At 44.3% G+C, this 18,275-nt stretch overlaps 1 protein-coding gene across 1 annotated transcript in view; it reads left to right on the top strand.

The window, feature by feature from the left end:
• Positions 1-18,275, top strand: part of LOC132886328 (fibroblast growth factor 21-like) — a 67,438-nt gene that overhangs the window by 7,008 nt on the left and 42,155 nt on the right. The window contains exons 3-4 of the mRNA XM_060920873.1: positions 1,450-1,576; positions 13,845-13,874. Coding sequence (XP_060776856.1) covers positions 1,450-1,576; positions 13,845-13,874 — 157 coding nt within the window. The remainder of the gene's footprint in view (positions 1-1,449; positions 1,577-13,844; positions 13,875-18,275) is intronic.

Below are 18,275 nucleotides of genomic sequence, written 5' to 3'. Positions count from 1 at the left end.
AAAAATTGTTCTATAACATTTAATTTTGTGCTGGAAAACTAATGTTTGGAAATCTAAAGTGTTTTTGCATTGGTTCCATAATGTAGGAGTCATAAAATAAAAGTTTATAACAAAGTTTATACTCTAAAAAGGTGCATAAGATTTTTGCACAGTACTGTATATAAATAACTATCTATAGCTATCTAAGTAAACATTTAGCCATCTAAATGTCTATGTAACCATATGACAGAAAAGAACAACAGTGGTGTTCATGTGAGCAATAGACAAAATATTGTGTCCAACAAGTGTCAAGTGTCCAACAATTTCACCTCTGGCTAGGCTCCATTCTTCGGCACTGGTGGTAGTGACTCTTTATATAACATGTTGCCAAGTGAGGGAGTCAAGTTTCCCTGTACCAGAGACAGCCGTGCTCCCAGAAAAAAAAAAAGGAGTAGATGCCCAGATAGGAGGGAAAGAAAAAGAACCCTTAAAACCACAAAAACCAACAACTAATTGGGGGCACCTGGGAAAAACACATATATTAATTATACATGTATAAATATAGAAAAGAGAGGAAAAAATGAGAAGTGGCACAGTGGCCTCACCGCAGCACTCACACTAGTCCTAGGTCCACCCTCAGACAGGCCAGGAAAGACATAGACAGGTCAGGACAGACAGTTCAGAACACAGAGAGACTGATTAGAGAGTGTCACAGTCCGGTCCAGTCCATCCATGCCTGAGTTTGTGGGACTTCCATGCCGGCTCCAGGCTGGATCCGGGACAGGAATTCAGTCCTGCCCTCCTGGAGGCCATCTTCCCTGAAGTGGCACTCCCACACCTGCTACCACTCCTCTCCCATCATCCAGGGCCTACTTAAGAGCTGTTTGGAGCTACTCCTGTTGCCAGACTGTCTCTTGCAGACTTTCCTCGCCTCGCTACAGCCCTTTGATATTGTGACTTCTAGATTCCTCCTGCCTGTATTGCTCCTTGTTTTTGGCTAGTTTTCTGTCCAGTTGTTTGCCCCTATTTTACCTGCCTGTTCCTCTGGATTGTGTTTTTTGCTCCCTCTGCCTGGGTTTCCCTTGTCCCTGTTTTCTTCAGTTTTTGTGAAGATTTTTCTGTCCTGTTTTTGTCCCTGACCGTGCCTGCCTGCTCTTGTGTTTTGACCTCTTGGCCCGTTCTGTGACCACCGATTTTGTCTGAGCCCTATTGTACCTCTGCCCTGCACTTCATTAAAGAAGTTTCTTTTGTACACTGCCTGTCTTGAGTCTGCTCTTGGGTCCTCACTACACCTCAGCTCGCCATTTCTGACAGCACAGTCTGGCCAGCATGGACCCAGCAGATTTCGCCCAGCTAAGAGCAGCAGTGCGAAAGCAGGGAGCTCTCCTTGGGACCCACCAACAGGACATCCAACAGGTGAACCAAAACCTTGTCGCCATCTCTAACACTCTCAATCTTCTTGCCACTCAGCTACAACAGCTTCAAGTAACATCTGCTCCTACACCACCCCCTCCACCTACTGCTCCTCCAGCTCCTGCTCCAGCCCTCTTCAAGGAGCTGAGACTTCCCGCCCCACAGCCATATGATGGAGAATCAGGTACCTGCCGATCATTCTTATCTCAATGCTCGCTAACCCTTGAGCTTCAACCACTGGCCTTCCCCACAGAGTGTTCCTGAGTGGCCTACACCATCACTATCCTCACTGGCAAAGCTAGGGAGTGGGGAACAGTGATGTGGGATGCCAATGCACCATGCTGTGCCAGCTTCAAGAATTTCACAGAAGAGATGGGGCGAACCTTTGACTGCTCTCTGTCTGGCAGAGAGGCAGCAAGATAAATCATGGGGCTGCGGCAGGGTGCCCGGTCCACTTTTGACTATGCTATTGAGTTTCGCACTTTGGCAGCATCTTGTGGCTGGAATGAGAGTGCCTTGTTTGACGCATTTTTGAACAGGCTGTCGCACTCCATCAAGGATGAACTGGTCTCACGAGAACTGCCACTTGATCTCCCTGGTCCCATGGACCTCGCCAGTTGTATTGACTCCTGGATCAGATAGCAGGTGAAAGAAAGAACTGGGACTAGTCTTGCTCCCCCTCAGCCCCCCATTCCCTCCACTGAACCAATGCAGGTAGACCAAGTCTGCATCTCACCTGAGGAACGACAGCACCATCGGGATATGAGAGCATGTTTTTATTGCGGACAGCTGGGGCATTACTGTCAATCTTGCCCTTTAAAAGGAAGAGCCCACCAGTGAATTTAGGGGCCCTGGTGGGCAATGTCCAGAATCAGCCCCCTACCAATTGACCACTACTCCCAGTGGCCATTATCCATGGCAATCAGCCCCACGACCTCCAGGCACTCATTGATTCAGGGGTTGACAGAAACCTGATCTGCTTGACCACTGCCAAGAGCCTGGGGATCCCACTACTGGCTCTGAACCCATTTCTCACTGTACTGACCCTTAACAGTACTGGTCTGACCACTATCACCCATAAAAACAGCCCTGGTCACCTTAAGAATTTCGGGCAAACACTCTGATTCCATGCAGTTTTTTGCCATGAGCAACCCCTATGTGCCCATAGTTCTTGATCTGCCCTGGCTAATTCTACATAACCCCCATGTCAACTGGACTAACACCATTTTAGGATGGAGTCAATTCTGTTTATTGTCATGCCTGAGATCTGCCCTCCCTCATGCTGAGCTGCTCCAGCCCACTATTCGTGAATATCCTGACCTCTCTAACATGCCTCCTGAGTATAATGACTCAAAACCTGTGTTCAGCAAGTCTCAAGCTGTTTCCCTTCCTCCCCATAGGCCCTATGACTGTGGAATTGACCTTCTCCCTGGGACTGCACCACCTACAGTGGTGCTTGAAAGTTTGTGAACCCTTTAGAATTTTCTATATTTCTGCATAAATATGACCTAAAACATCATCAGATTTTCACACAAGTCCTAAAAGTAGATAAAGAGAACCCAGTTAAACAAATGAGACAAAAATATTATACTTGGTCATTTATTTATTGAAGAAAATGATCCAATATTACATATATGTGAGTGGCAAAAGTATGTGAACCTTTGCTTTCAGTATCTGGTGTGATCCCCTTGTGCAGCAATAACTGCAAATAAAAGTTTGCGGTAACTGTTGATCAGTCCTGCACACTGGCTTGGAGGAATTTTAGCCCATTCCTCCATACAGAACAGCTTCAACTCTGGGATGTTGGTGGGTTTCCTCATATGAACTGCTCGCTTCAGGTCCTTCCACAACATTTCGATTGGATTAAGGTCAGGACTTTGAATTGGCCATTCCAAAACATGAACTTTATTCTTCTTTAACCATTCTTTGGTAGAACGACTTGTGTGCTTAGGGTCGTTGTCTTGCTGCATGACCCACCTTCTCTTGAGATTCAGTTCATGGACAGATGTCCTGACATTTTCCTTTAGAATTCGCTGGTATAATTCAGAATTCATTGTTCCATCAATGATGGCAAGCTGTCCTGGCCCAGATGCAGCAAAACAGGCCCAAACCATGATGCTACCACCACCATGTTTCACAGATGGGATAAGGTTCTTATGCTGGAATGCAGTGTTTTCCTTTCCCCAAACATAACGCTTCTCATTTAAACCAAAAAGTTTTTTGGTCTCATCCATCCACAAAACATTTTTCCAATAGCCTTCTGGCTTGTCCATGTGATCTTTAGCAAACTGCAGATGAGCAGCAATGTTCTTTTTGGAGAGCAGTGGCTTTCTCCTTCCAACCCTGCCATGCACACCATTGTTGTTCAGTGTTTTCCTGATGGTGGACTCATGAACATTAACATTAGCCAATGTGAGAGAGGCCTTCAGTTGCTTAGAAGTTACCCTGGGGTTCTTTGTGACCTTGCCGACTATTACACGCCTTGCTCTCGGAGTGATCTTTGTTGGTCAACCACTCCTGGGAGGGTAACAATGGTCTTGAATTTCCTCCATTTGTACACAATCTGTCTGACTGTAGATTGGTGGAGTCCAAACTCTTTAGAGATGGTTTTGTAACCTTTTCCAGCCTGATGAGCATCAACAACGCTTTTTCTGAGGTCCTCAGAAATCTCCTTTGTTCGTGCCATGATACACTTCCACAAACATGTGTTGTGAAGATCAGACTTTGATAGATCCCTGTTCTTTAAATAAAACAGGGTGCCCACTCACACCTGATTGTCATCCCATTGATTGAAAACACCTGACTCTAATTTCACCTTCAAATTAACTGCTAATCCTAGAGGTTCACATACTTTTGCCACTCACAGATATGTAATATTGGATCATTTTCCTCAATAAATAAATGACCAAGTATAATATTTTTGTCTCATTTGTTTAACTGGGTTCTCTTTATCTACTTTTAGGACTTGTGTGAAAATCTGATGTTTTAGGTCATATTTATGCAGAAATATAGAAAATTCTAAAGGGTTCACAAACTTTCAAGCACCACTGTAAGGGGCGACTTTACTCTGTCTCTCCTTCTGAAAGGCAAGCCATGGATAAATACATTACCAAGTCCTTAGCAGCTGGAATTATTCGTCCCTCCTCTTCTCCTGCAGGGGCAGGATTCTTTTTTGTGGAGAAGGACAAATCCTTGTGCCCTTGCATTGATTACCGGGGGCTAAATGACATCACCATCAAGAACCGTTATCCCCTACCTCTCATGACCACGGCGTTTGAGTTACTCCAGGGAGCCCAGATTTTCACCAAGCTAGACCTGGGCAATGCTTACCACCTCATGAGAATCAAGGAAGGGGACGAATGGAAGATGGCATTCCACCCCCCCACGGGCCACTATGAATATCTCGTGGTCCCATTTGGCCTGACTAACACTCCCGCAGTTTTCTAGGCCCTCGTTAATGATGTCCTGAGAGACTACCTTCACCTTTTTGTTTTTCTGGACGATATATTTATATTTTCCCGCTCCCTTGATGAACACCGCATCCACGTCAGGCAGGTCCTTCAACAACTCCTAGAAAATAAATTCTTTGTTAAGGCCAAGAAATGTGAGTTCCATAGAAGCTCTGTCTCCTTTCTGGGTTTCATTATCTCCCCTGCACAGATTCAGATGGACCCCCTGAAACTCAAGGCAGTTGCTGACTGGCCCACCCCATCCTCTCGGTGAGAACTCCAGCGGTTTCTTGGGTTTGCGAATTTCTACAGGCAATTCATCAGAAACTTTAGTATGGTGGCTGGGCCCCTCACGGCTCTAACTTCCACCAAGGTCCCTTTCAGCTGGGGGGAAGGGGCTGAGAAGGCATTCTCCAAGCTCAAACAAAGGATCACGTCAGCACCCATACTCACCATTCCAGATCTGTCCCGGCAGTTCATGGTTGAGGTCGACGCTTCAGAATCAGGGGTCAGAGCCATATTGTCCCAAAGATCGGCTAGTGACAACAAGCTTCATCCTTGCTCCTTCTTCTCTCGTCAGCTTTCCACCTCTGAGAGAAACTACGACATTGGCAATAGGGAACTTTTAGCCATGAAACTGGCCTTGGAAGAATGGAGACATTGGTTGGAGGGGTCAGACCTTCCCTTCATTGTATGGACAGATCACAAGAACCTCAAATACCTCAGGACTGCCAAGCGCCTCAATTCTTGCCAGGCCCGATGGTCTCTCTTCTTTTCTCGCTTCAAGTTCACACTTTCCTTCCACCCAGGCTCCAAGAATGGTAAGGCCAATGCCTTGTCCAGAATGTTCTCTCCCCTCCAGGAAGAATCGACCTCCCCTGAGACCATCCTTCCTCCACGGTGCCTGGTGGGGGCCGCTCTGTTAGAGGTGGAAACGCTGGTCCAGAAGGCCCATGAGCAGGACCCAGGGCCCAGTAATGCACCTCCTAACCATCTTTTTGTTCCTGTTTCTGTGCAGGCACAGGTGTTGCAGTGGGGTCATGGTTCCAGAATGGCATGCCACCCAGGAGCAGCCCGGACTCTGGCACTCATCCGACAACATTTTTGGTGGCCATCCATCAAGGAGGACATCCAGAGGTTCATGGCAGCTTGCGACATCTGCCCCAAGAACAAGACTGGCAACAGACCCCCTGCTGGCCTGCTGCTACCCCTTCCTGTTCTCTACTGGCCCTGGTCACACATAGCCCTGGATTTCATCACAGGACTCCCTGATTCAGGTGGCAATACTTGTATCCTCACTGTTGTCAACCATTTTTCTAAAGCTGTTCATTTTATCCCTCTGCCCAAGCTTCCAACCACCAAAGAGACCACCGAATTGCTGATACTCCACATTTTTCATCTATACGGACTCCCCTCAGACATCGTGCCAGACCGCGGACCCCAGTTCTCTGCCCAATTCTGGAAAGCCTTCTGTAAACTCATTGGTGCTTCTCACAGTCTGTCTTCAGGTTTCCACCCTCAGACCAATGGACAGATGGAACGGGCCAACCAGGAGCTGGAAGTGGCCCTCAGGTGCATGGTGTCCAAGGATGCGGCCTCCTGGAGCAAGACCCTTCCTTGGATAGAGTACGCTCACAACTCCTTACCCACCTCTGCTACAGGTCTTTTCCCCCTTCCAGTGCTCTCTGGGTTACCAGCCACCACTCTTCCCTGTCCAAGAAGAAGAAGTCGCCATGCCCTCTGCCCAGGTGTTTGTGCGCCGCTGCAGGAGAATGTGGGCATTGACCAGGAACAAGCTCCTACATTCTGTCAAGATGTTTAAGGAGCAAGCCGACAAGCACCACTCAGCAGCTCCTATCTATCGGGTGGGGCAGCAGGTGATGCTCTCCACTCACCACCTGCCCCTCAAGATGGTGTCCCGCAAATTGGCTCCCAGGTTCATTGGGCCTTTTCCCGTCTCCAAGGTAATTAATCCCTGCTCTGTAAGACTGTATCTGCCCAAAACCATGCGCCGTATTCACCCAACTTTCCATGTCTCCCAAGTCAAGCCCCTTGTCTCCAGTTCTCTATAACTTTTGAGTAAGACTTCCGGTTATCTGTTTCTGATTATTTCAGTTGACTAGTTTGTATTCATCACAGCATCTATCAACACTGCCATTTAATGTCTCATAGTTATTGCTCATAGTTATGGAAATACCAGAAAACTGGTATTGCTATTGCAATTTGAGGTTGCTTTAAAAACTGGCATGAATGGAAGGTTTTCTTAGGCTGCTGGGCCATAGAAGGTTCACGCTGCACGCTGCATGCTGCACGCTACACGCTACACGTTCACGTGAAGAACCGGACCCTGGGCCATTAAACTTCATGCTTGGATGTTCACGTGTTGCGTCTGTTCTACTTTGACCGAGGAACCAACAATATGGACTCTTCGGATGACGACGATTGCCTCATTCTGCTTTTACTGAGACGGAGGAAGAGAAAAAGGAACAGAATTTGGAGCCGAGAACACTTCCTTCTGAGAGAAACCCGTGGTGAATTTCACCGAACATTCTATAATCTGCTTGACAATCCCGATGAAGAACTATTTTTCAATTATACCATTCAATTATATTTTTTCTGAAGTTTTCCCCTGAAAGCATAGAGTTATCTCCCTAGACCCGTTCTGATTGGCTGGCGCGGTGGTGACCGCATGCATTGACTGGAATTTCCATCTTCACGCCTAGAAAAAAGTGTGCATGTTCATTTCACGCTTCACGCGTGAAGTGTGCAGCGTGCAGCGTGCAACGTGAACGCCGTTCTATGGCCCAGAGCAAGTCATGCTACGTTTGTCCACTTTTCTTTACACGCGTGTAGCGTGTAGTGTGCAGCATGCAGCGTGCAGCATGAACCTTCTATGGCCCAGCAGCCTTATAGTAGTTGTCTTTTGACCATAAACTGTGCACCAGAGAGGAAGGTGGATGTGAGATGCCAAAGGATCTCCAGGCACCTGCCCAAAATGAAGAAGCTCTTTGGTTTTGGTTAAAAGCTTTGAGTCTACAGAAAGCAACAAAGTGACCATACACTCACTAGTTTCACTTGGACAGAAGCCCTACAGAGGAGCTCCATATCCAGAGAAGTATTTGTGCTCCAGTGAAAACTCAGAGGTGGCATCTTGCCAGGAAGCTATCAAAGCATAAATGTAAGTTAAACTGCATGTGAATGTAGTAAGATGTTAGATTAGCTAATTTGATACCTCAGTGATGTTCACTGTCACTAAACAGCAGCAGCTGGTGCAACCATGGATTCAGTTATTTCATAAATCATTTATTTTCTCATAAACAAAAAGAGTGGGTAGCTAGCAAGCTAACTTTTGCTACTTCTGTTCATAACTGTAGCTTGTAGAGTCACATAGCTATACTTATAGTTCAGAATTAACAACTAACATGATACAAAAAAAGTACCTGAATAAAAGTAGATTTCCTAATTATATAAAGTGCAAAAATACTTGAAAATGTCCTTAGGTATTCAAACATAAAATACTGAGTTATTGCAATGAATGAACAATTTATATTAAGGTGTAAGATATTAAGGAATGACAACAGACACGAGTTAGGTATTCATGTGTTCCCACACACAGATATCCTTAACAGAAAAAAAGTAAATAAATAAACAGCATAATCATTACAAATAACAGCAAGAACTCACGGTGCCTTTGTTACTTTCCTACTTCTGCCAGCAAGCGCTTAAGAATCGAACCAGACATCTTGCACAAAAAGAAGAAATATACGCTGTGACTTACTTCTGCATTGCACAATTAGGTGGATTGGTTTGATGTGTGCTCTGAATTCTGATCTTTTGAACTTATCCTCTTTTCTGAGTATGCTTTGGATTGTGTTTTTGAAATTGGTTGTCATTTCAAGGTTTTTTGGTTTGACTAAACCCTGACTGTTTTGACCCTGACATTTCTGCCAATATGGACACTTATTTTGCCTCAGTGAACCCTGTGTTACAGAGAGACAGGTGAGAACAGAGAGAGACAACTATAGAATAGAGAATAGCTCTAACAATAAAACATCAAAATTGAAATGAACTGAATTGAATGGTGACACAGATCTCCATTGTGTACACGTGTGATGAAGATTAGAGAAGATAATTTAGTAATGTGTGCATGGTGTGTGACTGCCCTCTGCTGCCTGGAACAGGAACTGTCACTATATTCACAGCTTTCTGTGAATATGTTCACACACAACTCCCAGTCTCACACAAGTATGCATAATATTGCTATTATGAAACACCATATCTTAAACATGGAGTTTGTATGTTCTCCCCATGTCTGTGTAGGTTTCCTCTGGGTGCTCCAGTTTCCCCCACAATTCAGACGCATGCAGGTTAGGATAATTGGTGGCTCTAAGTTGACCAGAGGTGTGCATGTGAGTGTGAATGGTTGTTTGTATCTATGTGTCAGCCCTGCGATGATCTGCCGAGTTGTCCAGGGTGTACCCTGCCTCTCGCCCATAGTCAGCTGGGGTAGGCTACAGCTTACCTGTGACCCTGCACAAGATAAGCGGCTACAGATAACGGATGGATGGATGGATGGATGGATATTACACCCTCCCCTAGTGTCACAATTATATGTATTTATTTACTTACTTACTTTCTTACACCTACAATGGTAGAACTAAATCTGCTCATGACGAAAGCTATGTACAATTCCTGTGTCCAGCACTGAATGATTTTCAGCTTTAAAGGGGCCAAGTCACCCTTCCCAGAATCCAGTTTGATGTCTTTGTTTGAAAGCACATAACCGTTACTCTGCTAGCTGTCTGTGCAGCAAAACCTCTGCAAATTCACTGTTGATTTACAGTGATCCCTTTGAAAGTCACCTCAAACTTTTTCTTTATCTACATATCATACATGGAAGCTTTGAACAGAATATGCCCGATATTTTCTTTCCTTTGTGGCTGTCCATGAGACGGCTGAGGCCTGTTCTGGTCCATTACAATGGACTAACCATATGAAAACAGAATGGATCAGTCAAAAGAATTTAAAATATAATTACTTTGACAAATTGTCTTCAATTTTTCATTATAATTTATAATCTATGGCTTGGGGCAACACTGAATTGTTGCAGATTATTTTTCAGTCAGTGGCATATCCATGGATGTGAAATTGGTGACTCGCTACTTGGCGCAGAGGATTCTATGATAGGAAGAGTGAGCTGGCCCCTTTAACTTTCACTCATTTAGATAAGCTAGTCCTCTCTGCAACCACCTGACACACAGATTTGTTTATAGTGGACAAATGATGAGTAACACACTGTTGAGAAATAGCTAATACAGTTCATAAAGAGGTCAGGATCAAATTGAGGCAAACGAACAGCTTTCTCAGCTGATTTCTAGATTTTATGGCTTTACTGAGTTTTATGACATTTTGTTTGAACTTCATCTGCTGAGTCACATTTCCTTGAAAATCATTAAATGCTAAATGTTTTTAAATATTTGTAGAGGGGTAGCATTTACAAACGTTTAAATGCTTTGGAGAGCAGTGGGACAGTCCATGATATTTTTTTATAATTTTAAACCTTTTCTAAACAGTGAACTTGCTTCATACACACTAGTGTCATAAAGTAGTAAATGTCGGAGTTAGAAGGTAAAAAGCAGTAATCAAAAGCATCTCAGGAGATACTGTGTGGCATGATTATATTGTTAACTACATGCAGTTAGATTTTCTTTGCATTTTGATTTTCCCTTATTCTCTTTTTACATTTATTTTTTGCTTAATTTGCTGTAAGTTGAGGTCTAGTTCATATTTTAATACTGTGGCCTACACAACATGTCAGATGCGCGAGGGAGGTGGATGTACAGTGGTGCTTGAAAGTTTGTGAACCCTTTAGAATTTTCTATATTTCTGCATAAATATGACCTAAAACATCATCCGATTTTCACACAAGTCCTAAAAGTAGATAAAGAGAACCCAGTTAAACAAATGAGACAAAAATATTATAATTGGTCATTTATTTATTGAGGAAAATGAGCCAATATTACATATGTGTGAGTGGCAAAAGTATGTGAACCTTTGCTTTCAGTATCTGGTGTGACCCCCTTGTGCAGCAATAACTGCAACTACAAGTATCCAATGATCCAGTAACTGTTGATCAGTCCTGCACACCGGCTTGGAGGAATTTTAGCCCGTTCCTCCGTACAGAACAGCTTCAACTCTGGGATGTTGGTGGATTTCCTCACATGAACTGCTCGCTTCAGGTCCTTCCACAACATTTCGATTGGATTAAGGTCAGGATTTTGACTTGGCCATTCCAAAACATTAACTTTATTCTTCTTTAACCATTCTTTGGTAGAATGACTTGTGTGCTTAGGGTCGTTGTCTTGCTGTTTGACCCACCTTCTCTTGAGATTCAGTTCATGGACAGATGGCCTGACATTTTCCTTTAGAATTCGCCGGTATAATTCAGAATTCATTGTTCCATCAATGATGGCAAGCTGTCCTGGCCCAGATGCAGTAAAACAGGCCCAAACCATGATACCACCACCATGTTTCACAGATGGGATAAGGTTCTTATGCTGGAATGCAGTGTTTTCCTTTCTCCAAACATAACGCTTCTCATTTAAACCAAAATGAACTATTTTGTTCTCATCCATCCACAAAACATTTTTCCAATAGCCTTCTGGCTTGTCCATGTGATCTTTAGCAAACTGCAGATGAGCAGCAATGTTCTTTTTGGAGAGCAGTAGTTTTCTCCTTGCAACCCTGCCATGCATGCCATTGTTGTTCAGTGTTTTCCTGATGGTGGACTCATGAACATTAACATTAGCCAATGTGAGAGAGGCCTACATTTGCTTAGAAGTTACCCTGGGGTCCTTTGTGACCTCACTGACTATTACACGCCTTGCTCTTGGAGTGATCTTTGTTGGTCGACCACTCCTGGGGAGGGTAACAATGGTCTTGAATTTCCTCCATTTGTACACAATCTGTCTTACTGTGGATTGGTGGAGTCCAAACTCTTTAGAGATGGTTTTGTAATCTTTTCCAGCCTCATCAACGCTTGAGCATCAACAACGCTTTTTCTGAGGTCCTCAGAAATCTCCTTTGTTCGTGCCATGATACACTTCCACAAACATGTGTTGTGAAGATCAGACTTTAATAGATCCCTGTTCTTTAAATAAAACAGGGTGCCCACTCACACCTGCTTGTCATCCCATTGACTGAAAACACCTGACTCTAATTTCATCTTCAAATTAACTGCTAATCCTAGAGGTTCACATCCTTTTGAGCCTGGTTCCTCTTGAGGTTTCTTCCTCATGTCGTCGTCTGAGGGAGTTTTTCCTTGCCACTTTTGCCACAGGCTTGCTCATTGGGGATAGATTAGGGATAAAATTAGCTCATGTTTTAAGTCGTTCAAATTGTGTAAAGCTGCTTTGCGACAATGTTTATTGTTAAAAGTGCTATACAAATAAACTTGACTTGACTTTTGCCACTCACAGATATGTAATATTGGATGATTTTCCTTAATAAATAAATGACCGGCAGCACGGTGGTGTAGTGGTTAGCGCTGTCACCTCACAGCAAGAAGGTCCGGGTTCGAGCCCCGTGGCTGGCGAGGGCCTTTCTGTGTGGAGTTTGCATGTTCTCCCCGTGTCCGCATGGGTTTCCTCCAGGTGCTCCGGTTTCCCCCACAGTCCAAAGACATGCAGGTTAGGTTAACTGGTGACTCTAAATTGACCGTAGGTGTGAATGTGAGTGTGAATGGTTGTCTGTGTCTATGTGTCAGCCCTGTGATGACCTGGCGACTTGTCCAGGGTGTACCCCGCCTTTCGCCCGTAGTCAGCTGGGATAGGCTCCAGCTTGCCTGCGACCCTGTAGAACAGGATAAAGCGGCTAGAGATAATGAGATGAGATGAGAAATAAATGACCAAGTATTATGTTTTAGTCTCATTTGTTTAACTGGGTTCTCTTTATCTACCTTTAGGACTTCTGTGAAAATCTGATGATGTTTTAGGTCATATTTATGCAGAAATATAGAACATTCTAAAGGGTTCACAAACTTTCAAGCACCACTGTACATCACTGTCAGAGCTGCTGTTATTGAAATTTAGTCAACACCTTCTGAATGGAGAATCGGAATGGAGAATCCAACAGCAGTATGTAGAATCTATAGTACTAAAGTTCAAACACTTCAACTTCAGGGATTAAAAAAAGCATTCCTTCCTGTATCCATTAGCAGATGAGCAGCAGATAAGGCTGGGGAAATTCACATCTGGACCCCAGTGATGTGTGCTGTCATCACTGCTCTTTTCCCTGTATTCAAATGACTATAGCACTACAGACCCTTCTATCAAACTCCAGAAGTTCCCAGATGACATTACAGTCATTTGTCCCATCCAGGATGGTGATTAATCTGCTTACACATGTGAGGTTGAATAGTTAGCTCTCTGGTGCAGACAAAACAACCTGCAGCTGAACATGCTTAAAACAGTAGAGATGATGGTGGACTTCAGAAAGAGCCATTTGGGCAGTATGGTGGTGTAGTGGTTAGCGCTGTTGCCTCACAGCAAGAAAATTTGGCGTTCGGGCCCAGCGGCTGACAGGGGCCTTTCTGTGTGGAGTTTGCATGTTCTCCCTGTGTCTGCGTAGGTTTCCTCTGGGTGCTCCAGTTTCCCCCACAGTACAAAGACATGCAGTTAGGTTAACATGGGGTGGTCTTAGGCTGAGGTGCCCTTGAGCAAGGCACTGATCCAACTACTCCCCAGGTGCTATAGCATAGCTGCCCACTGCTCTGGGTATGTGTGTGTGCTCATTGCTCACTTGTGTGTACATGTGTGTGTTCACTGCTTCAGATGGGTTAAATGCAGAGGATGAATTTCACTGTGCTCGAAACAAATAAAGGCTTCTTCTCCATAATGAACTGCACAGTGTCATGTGTGGAGTCATTCAAGTTCCTGGTTTCTAAAATTTCACAGGGCCTGAAGTGGGAGACCTATTGGAACAACTTTGTGTGACTGGACAAAGAGGACCTGGAAGGAGGTGCTGTAATTCAAGGTATGGTTAAATTTAATTAATATGTTTCAGTGATTTCTAGGCACACTACATATACACATGCAACAGGGTGTCACAGCTCTCTCTCATTCCTGGCTGTCTGAGAGACACAGAGACACAGGTTATTAGGCAGGTCAATAGATAGGTTAGACACAGGTGGACCTCGTCACACATTACCTACTGGTTCAACTTGACTCATCACCATTCACAGCCAATGCTTGATCACACCCTTGCTGCCACATAGCCCCACCACCTGATTCAGGCCAGGGAGCCATCCGGCCTGCAGCTGACCAGCCCCCAGCAGGAGAGGTAATCCGCCACCACCATCTGTGCCCCCGGCCTGTGGACCACCTCAAATTTACAGGTCTGAAGGGCCAGATACCAGTGAGTGATCTGAGCATTGGCATCCTTCATGCGGTGGAGCCACTGGAGCGGGGCATGGTCAGAACAGAGGGTGCATGGGCATCCAAGCAGGTAGTGCTGGAAAGTGAGGAATCCTTTTCCATGGTGCTGTACTTTGACTCTCACATGAAGAGCTTGTGGCTAATGTACAGCACCGGGTGCTCCTCCCCCTCCAACATCTGGGACAAAACGGCCCCCAACCCTCTGTCCAATGCATGAGTCTGCAAAACAAAAGGGAGAGAAATAGTCAGGAGAATGCAACAGCAGGCCCCCACACAAACACTTTTACCTGAGCAAAAGCCCATTCGTATGACTCCATCCATTGTACCGGATCTGGTGCCCCCTTTTTAGTGAGGTCAGTCAGTGGGCTAGTGACGTCTGAAAAGTTAGGCATGAACTGCCTATAATAACCAGCCAGCCCCAGGAGCTGCCTTACCCCCTTTTTAGTCTTAGGTCTTGGGCAGGCCGCAATCACTGCAGTCGTATCAATTTCAATATCAATGCACCTGCCCATGACCCAAGAGGCAGGCCAGTAAAACTATGGGTCTTTTTCATCTGGCGTTCATGGTATTGCTGGCTGGCGATGTGGAGATAAACCCAGGCCCCCATCACCTGGACAACTTCCAAGTAAATCAGGTCCCGCAGCAGGTGCAAGCCTGCATGCACTGGCTAGCGCAGGAGCCACAACCGCAACTGGCGTGGCCAGCTCACCCAATTTTGACACAGGAGCCTGGGGCTCAGAACTGGGGCCTTGACGATTACCTGGCTACAGGACATTTACATATGTCTTCCGTTTGGCTGACTACAACTGCAGCCGCACCATCTTGGGGACTAGCTACACTACACCAGCTGATTGGACATCGCCTTCTACAACCTCGGATTTTCACAACAGCAGTGCTTCTGCAGCCTCGCATCAACACCAGCACCATCGGAGTTACCTTTGCTTCGGGCGGGGGATCGGTGGAGCGAGGGCTTCGATGGACTTCCACTGGTTCTGCGGTGGGAGAGCGATGCATGCCTGCCATCTATAGCCTGGAGACACTTGCCTCCAGTGCCATTGGAGGGGCCACGGCGTTGCGGGGGGATGAGGAGTGCCGGCTGAGGAGGGAGAGGTCGCCCACTGTCTGTGCTCCTGCGTCGCTGCCGTCCGTCTGTGCCGACTCAGAGGAGGCGGAAGTTCCAGTTGGGCCCGACCCGGCTGACTACTCAACTGGCCGGATTTCGGAATCGAGGACGCGGCAGGAGGTCAACACACCATCCCACACAGATGAACAGCTTTTACCCGCAATGACATGTAAGACTCGTAATCCAGTGTTCCGAAAGCATAAACAATTTAAACTTTTCAGGACACTGAACCAGGCTAGGACTGTATGGGACCCAGATTTTAAAAAGGGGGGGCTATTTGGGGGCTATCTAAATGTTCGCAGCCTGGTTCCAAAACGCGAACAGATTGAACAGTTATTATGTAATTCTAATGTTGATTTTATTGGTTTGACTGAAACGTGGCTCACCAGCGCTTCACCAGAAGCAGCGGTGTCATTACCTGAATACACAACTTTTAGAAAGGATAGAGGACAGGGGCGGGGAGGGGGAGTTCTCATGTATGTAAAGAATAAGTTAAAATGCAGTGAGATTAAATTTCCCCTTGATGTTAAACTTGAAGGTATTGGTGTAGATATTTGCCTCTCTCGAGAGATGTCACTGACAGCTATCTGCGTCTATCGCAAGCCTACTGCTGGTCCAGAATTCTATGATCAACTGAAAACACTTCTTGCGGCATGCAATCACAAAAGAGAAATACTCCTCTTTGGCGATTTCAACATTAATTGGGATCACAAACACGACAGAAAAAAACTTAAATTAATAACTGACTATTTCAACCTCACTCAGATAATAAAACAACCTACGCGGATCACAAGTCGTACGCAATCTACAATTGACCTATTTTTCACTAACAAACCGGAAAGAATCACAAATACTCATAACCTGTTAACAGGCATTTCAGATCACAACGCAATTTTCTTCTCCAGAAAACTCAATCACTCTGATAAATGTTTCTCACAGAGGAAACAAACCAATAACATGATCATCCCTAATAACCAACATGACAATGTGGATAAAGCTCTGAAAGATACTGACTGGAGTGACCTCATGGGCTGCGAAGATACGAATACTGGCAGTGACTTATTTCTCTCAAAACTTAAAGAGGTTGTTCTTTTGTTCTCCAGGAGGGGGCGCCCTGGAAGGAGGAATACCAACTTCCTTCCTTGGCTAAACCCTGAATGCCTAAATCTAATAAAACAAAGGGACCAGCTGCTGAAGAAATCCATTAAATCTAGACTCAACATAGACAGACTTAATTTCACTAGAGCCAGGAATAAGGTAACATCTGAACTACGTAAAGCCAAGGCAAATTTTTTTATTCAGGTCATTGACAGTGCCAGAGGTAATGGGAAAAAAATATGGCAAAACATTAATAAACTGACAGGGAAATACCATACATTGGAAACTAAAGGCCTGGAGTTAACAATCGGTAACCAGCCAGTAAGTGACCCTGAAGTTCTGTGTCAAGAGCTTAATTCCTTTTTTATTAAATCAATAGAAGACCTGGTAAAGCAATTCACTTCCTCTGGGGACCCTGAGCAGTTGTTTGATGACACCAACATCAATGAAAATAAATTTCAAATCCAAGAAATGACAGAACAAGACACTATCAAGATCATAACTGCCTTGAATAATTCTAAAGCCAAGGATATTTACGGACTTGATACTAATTTTCTGAAATTACATAAAGAGACTCTTGCACCCCCACTCACACATCTGTTTAATCTATCCATTAAAAGTTCCATTGTCCCTATGGCATGGAAACTGTCTACAGTGACTCCGATATTTAAAGCCGGTGACAAAGCTGATATGAATAACTACAGACCGATTAGCATCTTACCTGTCATCTCTAAAATTATTGAAAAATGGGTCTTAAAGCAAATGATTGACTATCTTAATAAAAGTCAAACACCTTTACACCCTATGCAATTTGGGTTTCGTCCACAGCATTCTACTGAGACTGCATTGGCCATGTTCATGGAAAAGAACAAATGTTATCTGGATAGAAACGGCTGTGTTGGTGCTGTTTTCTTGGATTTGAAAAGAGCCTTTGACACTGTTAATCATAACTTACTACTATCAAAACTCAACCATTTTCATTTTTCATCTCAATCCATAACTTGGTTTCGGTCATATCTGGTTCATAGACAACAATGTACTATGGTGGATGGTGTCAGGTCCACCTTCATGAGCTGTCCAGTAGGGGTCCCCCAAGGGTCCATACTGGGGCCTATTTTATTTTCTCTTTATATTAATGACTTGCCTGCACACTGTTCAAATGTTGACATACAGCTTTATGCAGATGACACAGTCATATTTACAAAAGCTAAAAATCCTGAGGAAGCAGCATGTGTACTTTCTATAGCACTCTCACACATACAACAATGGCTCAACAGATCATGTTTGGTTCTAAATACAAAAAAAACTGTTTGCCTGTATTTGTCCAAGCAATCATCCCCTACGCTCTCTTTGCCTGGGGTCACTATAGGTAATGAAAAGTTAGAAGTGGTCACAGATTTTAAATATTTAGGTGTTATTTTAGATTCAAATTTTTCTTTTAAAAAACATATAAAAATGATAACCAAAAAAATTAAAGTTAATCTTTATAACTTCAAGCACATTAGAGGTGCCATGTCAGATACGGCTGCCCTAACGTTTTTACACGCAATGATTTTTTTCTCATTTAAGCTACTGTATTACTAGCTGGACCATGGTGGGTTCCATTACACTTAGGCCAGTCGAGATTCTATATAAAAAGGCATTGAAAATTTTAGATAAGAAACCTATATCATACCATCATTGCAATATTCTAGTGAAGTATAATCTGCTGAGCTTTGATAATTTCTGTAAACTGTCTTACATTTGCTTATTATATAAAATTCTGCATGGCTTGGCATC

The sequence above is a fragment of the Neoarius graeffei genome, chromosome 5 (assembly GCF_027579695.1).
Source record: "Neoarius graeffei isolate fNeoGra1 chromosome 5, fNeoGra1.pri, whole genome shotgun sequence".
Taxonomy (NCBI): Eukaryota; Metazoa; Chordata; class Actinopteri; order Siluriformes; family Ariidae; genus Neoarius; species Neoarius graeffei.
The sequence above is the reverse complement of the archived record's forward strand: the minus strand, read 5'-3'. Positions and strand labels throughout refer to the sequence as shown.